This window comes from Pelodiscus sinensis, chromosome 24, assembly GCF_052426305.1.
Source record: "Pelodiscus sinensis isolate ZL-2025 chromosome 24, ASM5242630v1, whole genome shotgun sequence".
In the NCBI taxonomy this organism is placed as follows: Eukaryota; Metazoa; Chordata; order Testudines; family Trionychidae; genus Pelodiscus; species Pelodiscus sinensis.
Genome location: NC_143075.1, coordinates 16,295,732 through 16,314,369, shown reverse-complemented (window position 1 = coordinate 16,314,369; position 18,638 = coordinate 16,295,732). Strand labels below are relative to the sequence as shown.

General features: G+C 47.0%; 1 protein-coding gene across 7 annotated transcripts in view; it reads left to right on the top strand.

Annotated features, from left to right (window-relative positions):
* KAZN (kazrin, periplakin interacting protein) overlaps window positions 1-18,638 on the top strand; it is an 844,711-nt gene that overhangs the window by 664,731 nt on the left and 161,342 nt on the right. Inside the window, exon 2 of one of the 7 annotated variants that reach the window (XM_075906500.2) lies at window positions 7,266-7,346. The exons of the other annotated variants lie outside the window; for them this stretch is intronic. Coding sequence (XP_075762615.2) covers window positions 7,266-7,346 — 81 coding nt within the window. The remainder of the gene's footprint in view (window positions 1-7,265; window positions 7,347-18,638) is intronic. 7 annotated transcript variants of the gene reach the window in all.

Below are 18,638 nucleotides of genomic sequence, written 5' to 3'. Positions count from 1 at the left end.
TCCTAGCCAGTTTTCGTAAGGGAAACATTTAAAGTATGCGAACCATTTTGCCTTCCTGACGCAGCTACCCATTTGGGATGGAGAATAAGGCAATGTGTCCCCTTCCCCCACCCTCTTCTCAATATACATCCCTCCAAGTTGAAGTACTAACTCAGCATGTGTGCTGTACCACGTGACGCTGGCTTCCGAGATGCTTTAGAAAGACAGACAGCTAAAAATCTTCAGTGGGCTTTTGCTGGCGTATTTATGCTCTTGTTCTCCAGATTGTAAATAACACTGAGTGGCAAATCCTTCTGATCTGTTTACCCTCCTCTGGTACTGAGGCTTTTAGTGACATTTGAGCAGGGAATGGATATGTCTAGGGCTAGCAAGTAAATCCAGAGTTATAAAAGTTGTGTCTTTCATACATCTTCCAGGCTCTTTTTAAAAGCCTCCTGGTTCCGAGTTTAAGCCAATCTCTGACTATTCAGTGTTGGGATGAGACCCTCATGGAGGGAAAGATGATGCCACTTTCTCTCCTGGGTGTCTGTTGGTAACTTTCTCTGATGCAACTGGTGTGGGCCACTGCTGGAAGCCGGACTCAGGTCTGGATGGTCCACTGGTAGGGTTGCCAGGTGACCCGCATTGAACCAGACAGTCCGGTATTTTCACCTCCTGACGGGTGTAAAAAATTCAGAAAATACCAGACACCTGAAATGTCCAGTATCTCTTGAGGTTTGTTTTTTTTCCCCCAGCCAGGAGGCAAAAATCTCGGGTGCTTACCGGGTTCCGCAGGGGAGCTGTCCGGCCTGGCGCAGGGAGGCAGCCTGTTAGGGCCAAAAAGCCTCAAAAGCAGTTCTTAAAGGGGCCACACTTTTTTAAATTTATTTTTATTTTTATTTTTTTTGCCTAACAACTCTCGGGGGTCTCTTTTTCGGTATTTTTTCAGAAACCATCTGGCAACTCTATCCACCTGTCTGATCCTGTCTGTCCAGCCCTTGTCTGAAAGCATCTAAGGATTAGCACCACCAAAATAGGGTCGTGCTCTCATTTCCTTCCTGCTACCACTGAGGCAATGGGGACAGTTCACTTTTCCTTTCTCATTCATCCTTCCTGCTCCTCCCCTATAGAGTCTCCCGCTTCTTGTGCACATCATCCCATACCTGTGAACTCACTTTTGAAAAAGTGCAGTTCACACTCCTTCTCCCCCCCCCCCTCAGTTTTCCTTCACCACCGTCCTTCCTGCTGCACTTGCAGTGCCTTCTGGTGGATGGACAGCTGGAGGTACCAGCAATCTGCCTCTGGCACAGCTGGCTGCTAGGGTGCTGGATTGCCATGTCCTGTCTCACATCGAGTAGCATCTTGTGTCTCACCGTTGAAGCCAGGAGGGGTCCTGGCTGTGTAAGGTGCAGTTCAGCTTCTAAGACTTCTGGACCAATTGCCAGCTGGGCAGAGCTGCGATACGTATCTCAGGGGTTCATCCCAGCTTTAAACCTCCATCCACTGCTGTGTGGGATACCATGGGCTGCCCTCCTTGGCTGCTGGCTCACATCAGTCTGCTCCTTTTCCTGCCTAATGCAGATGTTCATGTACATGGTTGGCGGCATCTGTGGCGCTTTCTGTTCTCCACCCCCACCTGTCTCGGGTTTACAATATTGCATCAGTTTGGAAATGTGACCTGCCCTCTCCAATTTGTGCAGTTCCATTGGGCTCCCTTCTGTTGATTTCCCCCCCCCCCCCCCCCCCCCAGTTTCTGGGGCCGCAGTATGAAAAGCCAGCAGTTTGCGTATTTATTCACTGTTCTGCCTTTCTAGCAGCATCCTTGAGGTCAGCTGCAATACAGGCATTCCCTCTCGTTGTCCTGCAGGGATCAGGGATCCCCTTCTCCTGGATGGGTGCTGCAGAGCTCCTCCTGTTTGTCTGCTGGAAATCATTGGATACACCCCTCTGTTGCAATGCCACAATGAGCAAAACCTCCGTTTCTCACAAAGGCCTTGTCTAGACTTACCCGGAGATCGACACTCTGGAGATCAATCTTCCAGGGTTGAATTTAGCAGGTCTAGCCAGGACCTGTTAAATCGGTTGCTGACGGAGCCCGCGTCACTGAGAAGTAAGGGAAGTCAACAGGAGAATATTCACGTCGCTGGTGTTGCGTATCTTAGACTTTCTCTCCCAGCGTAGAGCTGGCCTCCAGGCGATAACTCATTAATCTGAACTAGAAGCGGGGAAGGAGAGAACGAATGTCCAGCCTCCATGAGAGGGAAAAAGAAATGTGGCACTGCACAGTCCTTGAAACAATCGGCAACATCAGAGAGTACGGACCTGATTCTCTCCTCTGATGTCCCTATTGGGAGCCACACTTGATCAGCAGGTTTCTAGGTCCTGTGCTAAAAAGTAACCACTAGGTCACTGGGACTTCACACCACAGTAAAAACTGCTGGTTTGGGCTCTTTGTTTCATAACAGAGTGATGTAGGGAGCTGGTACTTTGGAATCTGGGACAATTGCTCCTATCTGGTAGACACATTTGGGGGCAGTTTGTTTCTGAGGGAAGTGGTTTAAACATTTGTATTCTTATTTCTCATAAACAGCTTGAAAAATAGGAAAAAAAACCTTAAAGGACACAGCTATGATTGGCAAGGAAAAAACGTGACCTGTGTTGATAGAATCCCTATCTCTTAAGCCCTTGAATACGTACCCATTCCGCAGTGATTCCCAATGGTATGCAAGTCTCTCTGTGTCCAGTTACCTGTTTTTCTTTTCATATATATACACCCTTCTGTGAAACGGGTCCTCTGAAAATCTGTTGCAGAGTGTTGGGGAACAAAGATGACTGAGTTTTTGTGCCAGTGTTTGAACCTGGATACTCTTTGGAAACGCTGAATGCAAACTCTGCCATCTTCGGTTCTTGCTAAACTTCAAATAGGACATTTTGTGCTGAGTAGGTAGCAGTCGTTTCAAGAGGCTGGGCACTAAAGGGGAACTCTGTTTGAATTTGTTTACTCCCCAGCTCATAAAATGGGAACAAATTATAAAGGGAAAGATGTCAGGTTTCCTGCCTCTTTGTTCTCTACAGTGGAGCATTAACCGTACTGTAGCCAGAGTCAGGGTGTGTTGGTAGGGAGGGAGTATAGAGCATTTGTAACTATTAGAAGAAAGCTAGAAACATAACACTTTTACAAGAGGACCTACTGCAGAATTTGCTGCATTTGGTGTAGCCCCTCCTTGCAGTATTTCTGGGATGGTGTTTTGGGACAAAATCTTGTCTGAAGTTTCAGCGAGTGGCTTGTCTTTAACATCCGCAATGTAATAGATGAAACGAGGTTCAGAGTCTGCCTCGGAGAACCTGCAAACTCTGTCTTGGTCTCTCTCCCTTGGGCCTCCTCCCCCAGCTGCCTGCCGTTCCAAAAGACCATAAGGGGACCTCTGTTAGAGGCTTTTTCACACAGATTTCTCCCCCCCCCACACACACACATGTTTTACTAACTGGGGTGTGGGTGGAGTAGCAAGGACCCAGCCCAACCCTGCACCCCAGGTTCGAACTACATCACTTTTTAAGGTTCAACAATATCTTGGCTGATCCACATATTTCCCTTCTACCTTGAGGAGAGGGAGCTCTGCACCAAGCCTGCTGTGGTGGCCATGGACAAGGCTCTGTAAGGGACCATGCAGCCCCCTTGAAAATTCTCCGACAGGGGTCTTGACGCCTTGCCTGGCTTCCTGAGGTTTGATCAATAAATACTTTGACTACACAACACTCCAGGTTATACTCCACTGAGCAGGGTATTAAGAATCTGGGCTGTGCCTCCCCTCTCCCCCCCCGCCCATGGGTTCCTCTCTAGCAGTTTCTCCAGCAGCCCTGGCAAAGGCAGGCTTGCCAGCTCCTCTCTTGTAACGAATTGCTGCAGATACATGCCAGCTCGCTGTCACGCCCCTGAGTGATAGTCCCTGGTGTCTCTTCCACCCACCTCCATCTGGGAGCTCTCCTCTTCTTCATCAAACCTCAGGGCCAGGAGCCTCCAGAAACCAGCTGTTTCCTGTCAACTTGAGCTCCAGAAACCTGCCCCTGTGGAATTATTGGTGCCCCTCCTGACCTGACATGCCTGCTAGAAACAAAGGGGGTGGGGAGGGTGTGACGATTACTCAGGTGCTTTTCCAAATAAGCCTTGAGTGCAAAGAGATTCAAGCATGCAAGAAAAAGTAATAATGGCAGATATTTATATCCACGTCGCATGCAGTTTTCTACTGAGCAAATATCCCTCCACTTTAGCTTCCAGTAGGTGGGGGAAGAGGAAAACTTCAGCTTGCAAACGAGAATCAAATTTTAGTACCAGAGCTCTTGAATCTCCGTCCTTTTTATTGTGTATTCTTTTAAGTCTACATCCACCCACGGCCATGGGTCTTCCCCTGCCCCTTGCTGCCCTGAGTTAATGGCGCATCGCTGTGTTTCTAATCTCAAACTCTCTGTATGAAACCATGTTGCCTACAAAATCTTTAGAAAATAAAGCATTGGGAAGGTGATTAATATGCAGCACATGCTCGTATGCGAGTGAGTCTGTTCTGACGGGTGCATTGAGGAAGCAGAAACAGAATATCATGGCTAGAGACTGCATTTTTAACTGTGTTGAGAGTCTAGAACTAAGACTGCAGAATGCATGGGTCATACGGATACTGAGCTGGGTAGTATGTGTATAGTATGAATAAGCCGTATACAAAAGATTGCAGTGCGTGTTACACGTTTTATGACTGTAATATATATATTTTTTTGCTCCTGAAGGGTGACCTAAAGCAAGAGTCTTTCCCTTTCATGCTAATGTTTCCCTTTCCATTTCATCCCACTGATCTTTAAGATTATAAACCCTGTGCGGCTGTCTCACTAGTTGTTCGTACGGGCCCTGTGGGAGGTACCTTTCTAGGATCCACCATTGTACAAATAATTAATTGATGCTTTGCATGATTCCTCTGTTGCAGATAGAGTTGCCTCTTTCTCTGTCCGATCACCCTACCTCTGGAGCTCTTAAAATTGCTTCTCGCAAAGGAAACGTTTTGCTTCCAGACTACACTGCACCCCTATGCCAGGTGCAGAGGCCTTTTAGTCTCCTCTCTAGTCTTACCCTGCCTCGATTTGAAATGCCCAAAGTTGAACTTTGTGACTGTATCATCAGTAAACACCATATAGTTTTCAGGAGTGAAGCATAAATGTTACCAGCCAGTTGTGCTCGGTGTCAGTCGGTTTGCTCAGTCTCCTAAATGGGAGAAATAAACTGAGCTATTTCCTAGTTCTTTACCTCACTTGCCCAAGGGTGTAATTCAAAGTCAATGTGAGTCTTTCTGCTGACTTTCATAGTCCTTAGATGGAGCTCAGCAAGCACATGTACCTCAGTATCCTGAGCATAAAAGCAAGTGTGGTATCCTGGATTTAAACCATTGGTAGTGTGTCGCTGGGAAAAGTGGCACTGGACTTGAGGCCTTTTGGGGGGGTAGAGGAAATTGTGGCATTGGAAATTTTGTGAGATGTTGTGGTGCTGCGGCTGCCCCTTTCTGAAGCCTGGCAGATGATGCTTCTAACTTGGCTTGGCAGAACATTTCATGCTAGACACCGACGCAGCGATGCATGCAAGACGAAGATGGGAGTTGGTAGGGGTTGCTGCTTATGTTTGAGATGACCGCAGAGCTCTTTCTGTGCACGGGCCAGCTAGGCACATGTCTTGTGTCTGTGGTGCTGCATGGCAAGGTTGTGATGCTCCTGCAGTCATTGCAGTGGAGAGGCAGGATGTGATAGCAACTCATGCAGATGTACCCATGCTAGCTTTCATCTAGCTAGCACAAGAACCAGGAGCAATGAAGCCAGGGAAAGGCAGGCTTCAGCATGGTTATTCAAGTAAGTAACCAGGATTCAGGGAAGGCTTTTATGCTTCTTTTGTGGCTTCACTGCTTTGGTATCTGGACCAGCTGGATTAAAGGTAGATGGGGCCTCCACTTTCTCCAGATATGGGTTGGTGTTTTGTTGGTTGGTTGGGTTTTTTGGGGGGGGGGAGGGGGGGGGAACCTCTGCATTGGGGAGAGGAAAGCAACACACTTGTGTGTGTGTGTGTGTGTGTGTGTGTGTGTGTGTGTGTACACACACACACACACACACACACACACACACATATATATATATACAGTCAGGTTTCATCCACATCTATGGTCCTGATCCTGCAAGGTATTGAATGCCTCTGCCAAGATGCCTAGCGCCCCTGGCGTCCTGGGGACACCATCCATCACTGGGGAGGTGGGTTCTGTTTAAACAAGCTACCGCCTTGTGGAGGTGAATGGTACCGTGACTCACTCTGAATTTCTGGATTGCTGCCTGCGGATGGCGACCTTGTCTTCTCCTATTAGTGCCTTGCCTGGCTTGTTCGGTGTAGGAACAGAGTAGTGGGATCTCAATGCTTGCCAATGAGACTCCAAAGACAGCAGGTTAGCAAACAGTTCCATTTATCTGTATGTGATCCATGCCTGCACCTGCAGCACCGCATACACAATTGTTGTTGCACTGAGACCTGGTTTGTTTTCAGCCAGGGAAAGAGACGGTGTTTTCAGACTAAGCGCAGGTTGTGATGGCAGATCTGACTTGATGTCAGGCAGCAGGTAGAATAGTTTGCTCCTGGCTAATTACTTGACGCCTGCTAATTAGCAGGACAGTAGCGTGATGTGACGGCCACAAAGGGGGGTTATGAGTTTTGGCTCTAGCTTTGCATGTGCAAGAGTTTGGCTGGATCCCTCAGGATGATTGGGAGTTGAATGGAGCCTCTACGGGGGCGGGAGGGGGGGCTTAGGGCTGAGTCTCCAAAATCTTTGGGAGCTGTAGCATGTGTGTTTAAGGCACCACAGGATGCATACAGAACAAAGGGTGATACGGGAGACCCACCTCTGCACCGCGAAGGGGGAGAGAGGTGACGGCCCACACAGCAGCCCGAGGCCTGAGCAAATAGTCTCTTGCCCATAACCTATTGCTCAGCCGGAACAGAGCAAAGGGGCTTTTATTGATCTGTGCAGAGTGAGTTTATGCTGGGTGATGCATGCTGGCCTTTTTAAATTGTGGGATGGTGGGCAGAGCCCAGCGCAGCCATGGAAGTCTTGTCCCTTTAGGCAAGGGAGGGCCACACGACCCAGGACTTGACCAAGCATGGGGAGCAAAGAATGCCAAAATAGGGGTAGGGGGGCAGGTCATAGGTCAGAATGAGAGGACCAGGAGACATTAACAGCACCGCAGGCTCATCCCTTTTTTTACCCACAACACAGGTGGCAGCAACAGTGTCAGTGTCACCCTCCCATATCCCAAAATCTCACCATGGAGGGACAACCTCAATCCTGGGATCTCACGTGAGTGTGCGGGGAAAATTGCCAGTTAGGGCTAGTTGTGCTTGGACTGAGGGTGATTGAATGGAGACCTGCCAAGCTCATCACACACAGGCGCGTCTCCCCTCCCCCCCCCCCCCCCCCCCCCCCTCCCCAACCATCTGACTTTTGTCACTCCTGATCTGGGGAGAGCCTTTAAGCCTGTTACTGAGAGGTGAAAGGTTCAGGAGGCGATTTTTTTTTTCCCAAGCCCCAAGGGGCATTTAGTTAATGGGAATTAGGCTCCTACCTGCCACTCGGGACCTCGGATCCTTGTTACTGTGCAGTTCCCTTGGAAATAAAGTGCCCTCCATGTACATGTATGGCTCAGCTAGTTAAATGCTAAAGGGAAAAGCAGCACGTGTGAGGCTTTGTAATGACCAGAATGGGATGAGAATTGGCGATTTAAAATTCCAGGGCCCAATACCTAAGTTCTCACAGAACTGTGCCATTTCCCATTTAAGCCCCTTGCAGCAGGGAGGGAGGTCTTCTCCCCAAATCTGGAAGCTGCCAGGGCCAGCCCCAGCCCTGAGCTGCTGCAGTGGAGGGAAAGGGGCCCCTCCTCTCCCTTTCTTCCCAGCAGGGAGCCTGCCCAGGTATGCTTAAGCCCCAACCCCCACTCCTGCACCCCCATTCCTAGCCCATCCCCAAAGCCCACATCCCTAGCCCAGAGCCTACCCCCTCCTACGCCCCCTCCCACAGCCCTGAGCCCCTCCTGTACTCAGAACCCCTTGGCTAAGTTACTCAAGTTTCACTCCAGAATCTGACCCCTCGTTATGAGGTTTGCTCTTGGAAAGATGTCACAGATGTGTGTCTGTCTCCAGGAGGAAGAAGTTTTGCATTGCAGCTGGGCAGACCCGCTGAGTAGATCACTGTTATATGAGTTTGCACTGTGGTAATTGGATTGTTATTAGATTAAAAGATCTGGCTTTGTTCTCGCTAATCGGAAAGCTGGCAAACTCTCGCTTGAGTCCTGCCAATCTCGGTGTTAGTGCCCCATTGATAGGTCCCTGGGGAGCTGGGGTTAGGTTGTTAAGGGCCCTGGAGGCTTAAGTCACAAGACTGGCAAGCCTGCCGAGTTAAAATATGCAAACGCTCAGGTGGAGCTGGCCTCTGTCAAGCATTCTGATGTGTCCCAGGCAAGCCGCCTCACCTGCACGAGTTGTCAGGTGATATTTGCCCTCTTGAACATGCCCAGTAAATGTCACCCTGCTGTGTTCCAGGCACTGTTGCAACCAGGGGGTGGTTCTTGTTTTTCAGAGGTCAGGAGGAAAGGCCATTGTGAACATCTCTCTGATCCGCTGTCTAACGCAGGACAGGGAACTGCCTCGGAATAATTCCTGGAGCAGATCTTTTAGAAAAACATCCCATCTTGATTTAAAAATGGTCAACGATATAGAAATTCCCATGATCGTGGTAAATGGCTCTCCTGGTTAGTTACTGTCAGGGTTAGAAATGTGTGCCTTCTGTCCAGTCTCAATTTGTCTAGCTCTAGCTTTCAGCCATTCGATCATGTTACACCTTTCTCTGCTGGACTGAAAAGACAATTACTAAATATTAGTTCCCCACATAGATCCTTCTAGACTATAATCAAGTCACTCCTTAATCTTAGCATCACAGAACCATAGGGTTAGAAGATACCTGAAAGGCCATCTAGTCTAATCCTCTGCCTGTATGCAGGATTTTTTTTCTTCGTTAAACTGAATAGATAAACCGAAGGCACTCAATCACACTCAAGCAGGTTTATACATTCTTGTGGCTCTCCAGAGTTTCAGCATCCTTCGTGAATTGTGGGCACCAAAACTGGACACAGCTAGGGTTACCAGGTAGTCATAAAAGAAATACCGGACACGCTTCATGGGGGGAGAGACCGGCCGGGAGGAGAGCAGTGCTGGCCGAGAGATGGAGGAGTGGGGGCAGGAAACAGAGCTAACGGGGCTGGCCGGGGGAGATGGGGCGGGGAGGGCGATGGGAAGCAGGGCTGGCTGGTGGGAGTAGGGGTCGGGCAGAATGGGGCTAGCCGCAGGATATCGGGGGAGGGGGTGCGGCCAGCAGGGGTAGAGCTGGCTGGGGGAGCTCAGGATGAGGAGGAAGGGAGAACTGGCTGGGGAAGATCCGGAGCAGGAACCAGCCAGCGGGAGGCAGAGCTGGTGGCAGCAGGGGGCGGGAACTAGCTGGGGAAGACCAGGAGGAGAAATCGGGGAGAATCAACCAACACTCTTCCTTTGACTTTCCTTACTCCTCGTGAAATGAGTTACCAGGAGTTGGAGTAAGAAGTCCTCCAGCTCAATGTTATTTCGAAATAAAGGGTTGTACTGTAGTCGCGCACTGTGTTATTTCGGAATAACGTTAATTATTCCAAAGTAACACTGCTGTGTAGATGTTCCGATATTTAGCTTGTGGTCCACTATGACCCCTAAATCCCTTTCTGCAGTACTCCTTCCTAGAAGGTTGTTTCCCATTCTGTATGTGTGAAATGGATTGTTCCTTCCTAAGTGGAGTACTTTGCATTTGTCCTTATTAAACCTCATCCTATTTACCTCAGACCTTTTCTCCAGTTTGTCCAGATCGTTTTGAATTATGACCCTGTCCTCTAAAGCAGTTGCAACCCCTCCCAGCTTGGTATCATCTGCAAACTTTTTATAAGTGTACGCTCTATGACAGTATTTATATTGTTGATAACGACATTGAACAGAACCGGTTCCAAAACAGACCCTGTGGAACTCAACCCTTCTAGCATGACTGCGAACCATTGATAACTGGTTGGATAACTGTTCACAGAGTAGTTATGAACCCACCTTATAGTAGCCCCCATCTACGTTGTATTTCCCTAGTTTGTTGATAAGGCCGTGCAAAACTGTACCAAACGCTTTACTAAAATCTAGGTATACCATATCTACCACTTCCCCCTTATCCACAAGGTTTGTTATCCTATCAAAAAAAAGCTCTTGGGTTGGTTTGACATGATTCGTTCTTTACAAATCCATTCTGTTACTTATCTTTACTATCTTTCAGATGTTTGCAGATGGATTCCTTGATTACTTGCTCCATTATCTTTCCTAGCACCAAAGTTAATCTGAGTGTATGTAGTTTCCTGGTTTGTCCTTATTTCCCTTTTATATGGGCACTATATTTGGCCTTATTTAGTCTTCTGGAATCTCTCCTGTTTTCCGTGGCTTTTCAAAGATGTTAGCCAATGGCTCAGATATCTCCTCAGTCAGCTCCTTGAATATTCTAAGATGCATTTCATCAGGCCCTGGTGACTTCAAGACATCTAATTTATCTAATTTTTAATTTGTTCTTTTCCTATTTCAACTTCTGAATACACTGGCATTCACCATGTTGGGCATCCAGTCGTCACCAACCTTCTTGGTGAGACCTGACACACGAAGTCATTAAGCACTTCTGCCACTTTCACACTTTCTGTTATTGCTTTTCCCTCGTCATTAAGGACAGGATAAGCCCACTGCTCAGTGTTCCTCTTGCTTCTAATATATTTGTAGAATGTTTTTTTGTTACTTTTTATGTCTCTAGCAGATTGAGCTTATTTTGTGCCTTTACCTTTCTAATCTTGCCCTGACATATTTGTTTTATTCCTTTATTCATCCTTTGTACTTTCCACATTTTATAGGATTCTTTTTTTTATTTCTGGATCATTCAAGATCTCCTTGTTAAGACAGTGATTTCTTGCCATACTTCCTACCTTTTCTACTCAGTGTCATGGTGTGCTCTTGCACCCTTAATATTGTCCCTTTTGAAGACAGTTGGCAGTCTTTCAGTTCTTTTTTCTCTGAGTCTTGCTTCCCATGGGACCTTACCTACCAGCTCTCTGAGTTTACAACGTCTGCAGCCTTGAAATCCATTCTCTTTATTTTGCTGTTCTCCCTTCTATGAATCTTTAGGATCATGAACTCTTATCATTTCATGATCGCTTTCACCCAAGCTGCCTTCCACTTGCTACCAATGCCAAATACCAAAATAAAATAACCTCTCTACATCTACTCACGGTTCCCCTGTGTAGGCATCCAAAGATCGTATTAGCTCTTTTTGCCACAGGGTTGCACTGCACCACTACCCCCAAATCTTTTTCAGTCACTGCTCCCCAGGATAGAGACTCCCATCTTGTAAGAATGACCTACATGCTTTGCTCCCGCATTGTGTTTTATACAACTAAATATCTTAGTGTTTGCTTGTGCCCAGTTAACCAAGTGATCCTGATCGCTCTGTAACCTTAGCCTCTCTCTTTATTTACTGCTCCCCATCGCTTGCAAACACTTTGAGAATCAGGGTAGTTCATAACTGACATGTTTGCCACTCTGAACAAGACTTGATGGTGGTCCTTTCAAAAATTTACATCTGAGCATTGATTTAGTACAGCTTTAACGCTTTACTGTGCAGAAGAAAAATGCTGCTTTCCCTCTATATTTTAAGTAGTTCATGTTTAACCCAGTACAGGCTGAACCTTCATAATTCAGACTTCCCTGGTCTAGCATCATCAGTGATCCCGTAGGAGCACTCCTGGGGACAAACCAGCTGGATCAAGACAGGAGCATTGCTGGACAAGAGGACTGATGGGGACGCGAAGCCTCCAGTGGCCAAGGGAAAGCGAGACCCAGGCCGGTATTGGCCTCCCCTGGTTCAGACCAGTCAGGTCCCGAGGATGCTGGACCAGGGAGCTTCAGCCTGTACTGTTTGTACTTGTGGGAGAGTGGGGTGATTGGTTTCTGTTTGCTGCTGCCGCCTGATTGTGTACTTCCGGTTCCTATGGAGAAATGTGTGGTTGACTGGTCAGTGTGTAACTCCGATGCTTAGAACTCTGAAGTTCTACTGTCCATTGAGCCAGTCTTAAATCAGTTTAATGTGCACCATGCTAATTTCATACGCCGTTTTTAATAAAAAGGAATTAAGTTGTGGGGTATTCAGTTAAATGCCGTACAGATGTCTTACTAGACTAAATCAACACCATTACATTTATCAGCTAAACTTGTAATCTCATAAGAGGAATATCAAGTTGATTTGACAGGATCTATTTTCCATATGCCTTGCTGATAATTATATTCTTCTTCTTTAATGCTTTATTAACCAAGTCCTGTCTCAGCCACTCTATTATCTTGCCTGGAATCGATGTCATGCCACAGACCTATAATTAGCCGACTCACCCTGTTTATCCTTTCTTGTAATGTTGGTACGTTAGCTTTCTGTCTTCAGGAACTTGCCCATTGTTCTAAGATTTACTGAAAATCAGCAGTAACTATTCAGTGAGCTCCTTGGCCAGCTCTCTGATAACTCTTAAATGCAAGTGATCAGGTTTTGCTGACTCATCTAACTTTAGTAGCTGCTATTTAACATTTTTCCTGATGTACTCATGGAATGGAAAGAGTGTTCTCATTTGATGACGCTAAATCATTTGTTATGAAACCTCTTGGCTTGGTTTTGTTGTGGGAGCCAAATTCTTCCAAGGCATTGGGCTAGGAAACATTCATGTTACTGCTGAAGCTACGTTTTGTTTAACTCCTTGATACGTGTAACAAGCCAGATTTGCTCCTGGGTTAAGTCATCAGAAACTCAGGTGCAAGAGCTGGGCAGAAAGTCTGTCTCGATTGGTCACAGTGGGACATGGTACCAGCAAATCCTACACTGACCAGCTGACTGGAAGTTAAGGTAGATGGTTCTAGCAGGCTCCGTTTGTGGGAGTGCCATGGGACAGATCCACCCCATGTAGATACTAAAACATGCAGTTTGTCAGTGAGGCTGCCTTAAATTGGAGAGATTAAGACGTGCATGGTTCCTTGTTCCACGCTGCATAGTGACATTATACTTTAGTAGGTTACAGGGACAGCACCTTTGCATTCTACCTTCCCACTCAGACAAGGCTCCTCTGTGCCTTATTTAGCCCGTCAGTGTCTCTCTCTAGCAAGCTCTCTGTGTGTCCGTGTTTATTAGTCTGGAAGTGGGTCAAGGTAAATATTCCCATCTCACAATGGAGCTGTGCAGTGTTTCTTCTAATTTTTTTCTGTTCATGTGAGGAATACATTTTATTGTGTGCACTGAGATGTGTGGGTGTGCACCACCAACAGAAACCTAGAAACAGCTGTGGGCACAATGGGCAGTCTGCTAATCACTGGGGTGGCATTTGACTCTCTCTTGGGTGGCCACCTAAGCGCTCTGCTTACAGGGAACACTGGTGCTGTGAGGTTTTGTTAGTATTACATTGGGGCTGCCCTCTCTTCAAAGATGTGGATCACTCCTGCATTAACAGGAGTGTTGTGAGCAAGACACGAGAAGTCATTCTTCCTCTCTACTCTGTGCTGATTAGGCCTCAGTTGGAGTATTGGGTCCAGTTCTGGGCACCACACTTCAAGAAAGATGTGGAGAAACTGGAAAAGGTCCAGAGAAGAGCAACAAGAATGAGTGAAGGTCTAGAGAACATAACCCATGTAGGAAGACTATTAGCCAGGGGATAGAAATGGTGTCCCTGGCCTCTGTTTGTCAGTGGCTGGAGAAGGATGGCAGGAGACAAATTGCTTGATCATTGTCTTCAGTCCACCCTCTCTGGGGCACCTGGCGCTGGCCACTGTCGGCAGACAGGCTACTGGGCTAGATGGACCTTTGGTCTGACCCAGTACGGCCATTCTTGTGTTCTTATGTAAGACTGAAAAAATTGGGCTTGTTTAGTTTGGAAAGGAGAAGACTGAGTGGACATGATAGCGGTTTTCAGGTATCTAAAAGGGTATCACAAGAAGGAGAGAGGGAAAAATTGTTCTCCTTGGCCTCTTGGATAGAACAAGAAGCAATGGGCTTAAACTGCAGCAAGGGAGTTTTAGGTAGGACTTTAGGAAAAACATCCTAAGTGTCGGGGTGGTTAAACACTGGAATAAATTGCTAGAGAGGTTGTGGAATCTCCATCTCTGGAGATATTTAAGAGCAGGTTAGTCAGGGATGTCTAGATAGTACTGGGTCCTGCCATGAGGGCAGGGAACTGGACTTGATGACCTCTTGAGGTCCCTTCCAGTTCTAGTGTTCTATGATTCTATGAAAAGCACCGAGGCTCTGGTCTTAATAAAACTGCTTGAAATATTTCTTGCACGTTTTATTCCTGTATGTAACAAATGGTTTGGACTCAACCCTTCGAAGCCATACGAGCTGGCAACATTCTTCTTGCTCAGGCGAAAGAAACCAAATTGCTTCTGTGTTGCTAACAGAGGCAACATTTATCAGGGCCCATTTTTTACTCTGGGGAGAGAATGCGAAGAATGAATGTAATCAAACACTGATTCAGACAGGGACTCTTGGTGGTTGTGAGTAAAATTGGGTCTGAAAAACAAAGTCCAGCAGTTCAGTTTGGTAAAAATTTCTGCTTTGGAGGGGTTTGGACGCCCAGATGACTATCCTGTGAGATCCAAAGGAATCCAATACCTAAGCCAACAGTCAGAGCAGCCGGTGATTCTGTGCATCCGATGTGACTTCTGCCTCTCTATTTTGCTACTCTCCCGGCCAGCTAAAGGAATAGACAGGCAGCTGGAGGCTCAGATGTGGATTAGAATTATGACAAGTGAGAAGTAGACAGCCCTTTGGGGAAACAAGGCTGGTTTGCTCCTTGGAAAGAGACATGATGGGTTGAGCAGTGATGCCGTGTTGGTAGGATCAGTGCCGTTTTCACTGACAGGCTGATACCTCAGGGTTATCCTTTAAATGCTGTTGGACTGGTCCCTGAACCAGGACACGGGGGCAGAAACATAAGAACGGCCATACCGGGTCAGACTAAAAATCCATCTAGCCCAGTATCCTGTCTGCCGACAGTGGCCAATGCCAGGTGCCCCAGAGGGAGTGAACGGGGAGGGATCACTTGATTCCCTGTTCTATCACCCATTCCCAGCCTCTGACAAACAGAGGCTGGGGACACCATTTCCTATCCATCCTGGATAATAAGTATTGATGGACCTATCCTTTATGAATTTATCTAGTTCTTTTTTGAACCCTGGTAAAGTCCTGGTCTTCAGAACATCCTCTGGCAAGGAGTTCCACAGGGTAATGCTGCGCTGCATGAAGAAATGCTTCCTTTTGTTTGTGTTAAGCCTGCTTGGAGAAGGGACCCCAAACAGCCATTTTCTTCCTCTGTCCTCCCTGTTCAGGGACCAGCCACATCTTCAGCCCTCACACTCCTGCCCCCTTTCCCCTACTTGGTGCTTTATGCCACTTGAGGTGGCCAGGGAGAGACAGAGGAGTAATGTTGACCAGTGCAGCTAACCGGATGCCAAGGGAGCAAAGATGCAGCTCGTGCTCTGAGGAGCTTTGGGGGCCCTGAAAGTGCCCGTGCTCCGCTTGGCGCAGCGTCGCTCTGCACCAGCTCCCTGTTTGGTAGAAAGCTGGCGAGGCGCGTCGTCATGGCCCTGTGCAAACCGCACACAGTGTCCAGATGCAGACAACTTGGCCGACTGCTTGCACAGACGAAGGTCTCAGCAAGAGCGCAGAGTCAGTCTGGCCTTGCCAGAACCAGCCTCTCGCAGCCGGAGCTGGCTGTCAACGCACGATGGAGATTTGGCAGGGAAACGTATTTTCAAAAGAAGCAGGTGACAAGCTATAACCTCTCCCTGTGCAGTCAGGGGTGACCGTTTTAAAGCGTCAAACAAAATGTCCTTCCCAGTCCTCCTCATGTACATTTCTCCCCCTTCCCCTTCCCCTTCCCCTCCCCAGCTATCGTTGTTCTGCTCTTCTCTTCTTTCATGCCTTGTTTCCACACAGCAGTATTGTGGGCAAGTGATAGAGTTTCCATGTATAGGACTCTACAAAAGTAGCTCAATGGTAGCAGAATAAACTTAAAAAACAACAGTCTTGCAGTACCTTAGGGTATGTCTACATTGCCACCCTAGTCTGAACTAGGGTGGCTAATGTAGTCATTCGAGCTTGCAAATGAAGCACGGGATTCAAATATCCGGGGCTTCATTTGCATGTTCTCAGGCGCTGCCATTTTTAAATGCCCGGTAGTTCAAACTACCTGCCCGCGGCTGCACGCGGCACGGGCTAGGTAGTTCGAATTAAAGCTCCTAATTTGAACTACCGTTAATCCTCATTGCAGGAGGAGTAACGGTAGTTCGAATTAGGAGCTTTAATTCAAACTACCTAGCCCGTGCCGTGTGTAGCCGCAGGCAGATAGTTCGAACTACTGGGCATTTAAAAATGGCGGCGCCCGGGAGCATGCAAATGAAGCCCGGGATATTTAAATCCTGGGCTTCATTTGCAAGCTCGAATGGCTACATTAGCCACCCTAGTTCGAACTAGGGTGGCTAATATAGACATATCCTCAGAGACTAACTAAACATGTAGATGGTATCCTGAGTTTTCCTGGGTACAACCCACTTCTTCAGATGAATGGAGTTAAGGGTACAAATGAATTGCAGAGAAGGAACAGATAAATAGCAGAGCAAATGAATAGCAGAGAAGGATGGTAGCAGAAATGGTAGCGGAAAGCTGTTGGTCTAAGAATACTAGTTTGGCATAGACTGGCACCTAAATATCGGGGATTGTAGATGTTTACCTTCTGGCTCCACTTTACTTCATTGCAAAATGTGGTGGAGTTGTTGCTGTCAGATTTGTAGTCTTTGTTCTTAAGTATACTCATGGATCTTTATTTTATATTCCTGCTGCTGTTCTAGGAGTGACCCAGAGGCAACCGGGAGTTTGAAATCATGCCCTGTTGAAAATTCTGCTGCTTGTTTGGAGGAATTATTTACTCCCTTTATTTTTAGTGATATTTACAAAGGTTGTCAAAGACTTTTACATGGGAAAAGCCCCAGTGGTGTAAGGACAATGGCAAGTGAAGGCAAGCAGATCCTACGTACAGGCGAACGTAATGCATTTCTGAGTGCCATGTCTCTAAATATTTCATTTGCAACCAGCAGTGATTTGAGTCCTCTCTTGTATCACACACCCTTTTAAAACAGCAGTAAGCATCTTTGCTGTTCTCGCTCCATACTGCTGTGATAATGGTTCAGAAACTAGCCCCTCACAGTATTGTCTGGGATTCCATTATTCAGCCAAAGAACACATCTGTTGCAGTATATCACTTTAACCTAGTGATGTATGAAGCTCATTCTCCCTCACTTGCATATACCCTTGTGATATTTATGACAATTGGTGTGCTCTAGCACTCTGGCAAGCTGTATTTGGCCTGGTCCCAGTCCCAAGTACATCCGTTTACAGTAGTTTGTAGTAATGGCTTCTCATGTCTCTTAAAAGATGCATATTTTGTAAATGGGCTATGGAGGATTCTTCATCTCTGTTACCTTGACTGAGTTTGTCTACACTGCATTCCTCTTTCGAAAGACGAATGCAAATGCAGCTGAGCGAAATTGCAAATGAAGCGCGGATTTGAATTTTCCATGCTTCATTTACATAATCACATCCCAGCCGCTTTTTTGAAATACCCTATTTCGAAATAAATGCTTTGAAGACGCAGTTATTTTGAGAACAAACCCTTCTTTCGAAATAACTGTTAACCATTATTCCTTATAAAATGAGGTTTATTTCAAAAGAAGGGTTTGTTCTCAAAATAAACGGCTACACTGCGTTTTTTACAGCCTTCTATAGGCTCCATCCCTCCTCTGAAAAATTCTGATGTTGGGGTGTGATCAGTCCACCACACTTAGGGTTGCCAGGTGTCCGGTATTGACCCGGACAATCCCGTATTTTCACCTCCTGTCCTATTAAAAAAAAATTCAGAAAATACCGGACACCTAAAATGCCCAGTATTTTCTGTTCTCTCTCCCCCTCTCCCCCCACCAGGAGGCAAAAAATACCGGACACCTGGCAACCCTATGACACACTCAGCAACTGGGCCCAGCCCCCGGCCCGCCTCCCCCAAGCCTCCGGACCCCCCACTTACCTGGTTCTGCAGGGAAGCTCCCTTCTGGCTCGACCAAGAAAACAAGATGGCCACTGGCAAAAAACCTAAAGACCTGAGCAAGGGGAAGCAATGCCTTTCCTGGGTCTTAGTGTTCTACCTCTTCTCTGAATCTGCACGCAATTAAAGGGGCCATGCTGTTTTGTTTTGTTTTATTTTTGGTCTCTCTTCCCCCCCCCCCCCCCAACAGAATTTTTTCCCCGGTGGTTTTTTTTTGGGGGGGGGGGGCGTATTTTTGTTGAAACCATCTGGCAACCCTAACCACACTTGAAAACATTTTGAGTAGCCCCCATGTGACCGTTGAGAATATCTTCAGTGTTTTTTAAAGTGCAGTTTGCAATCTCACTTCTTGCTAGAATGACGTTTTTCTGTGGGCA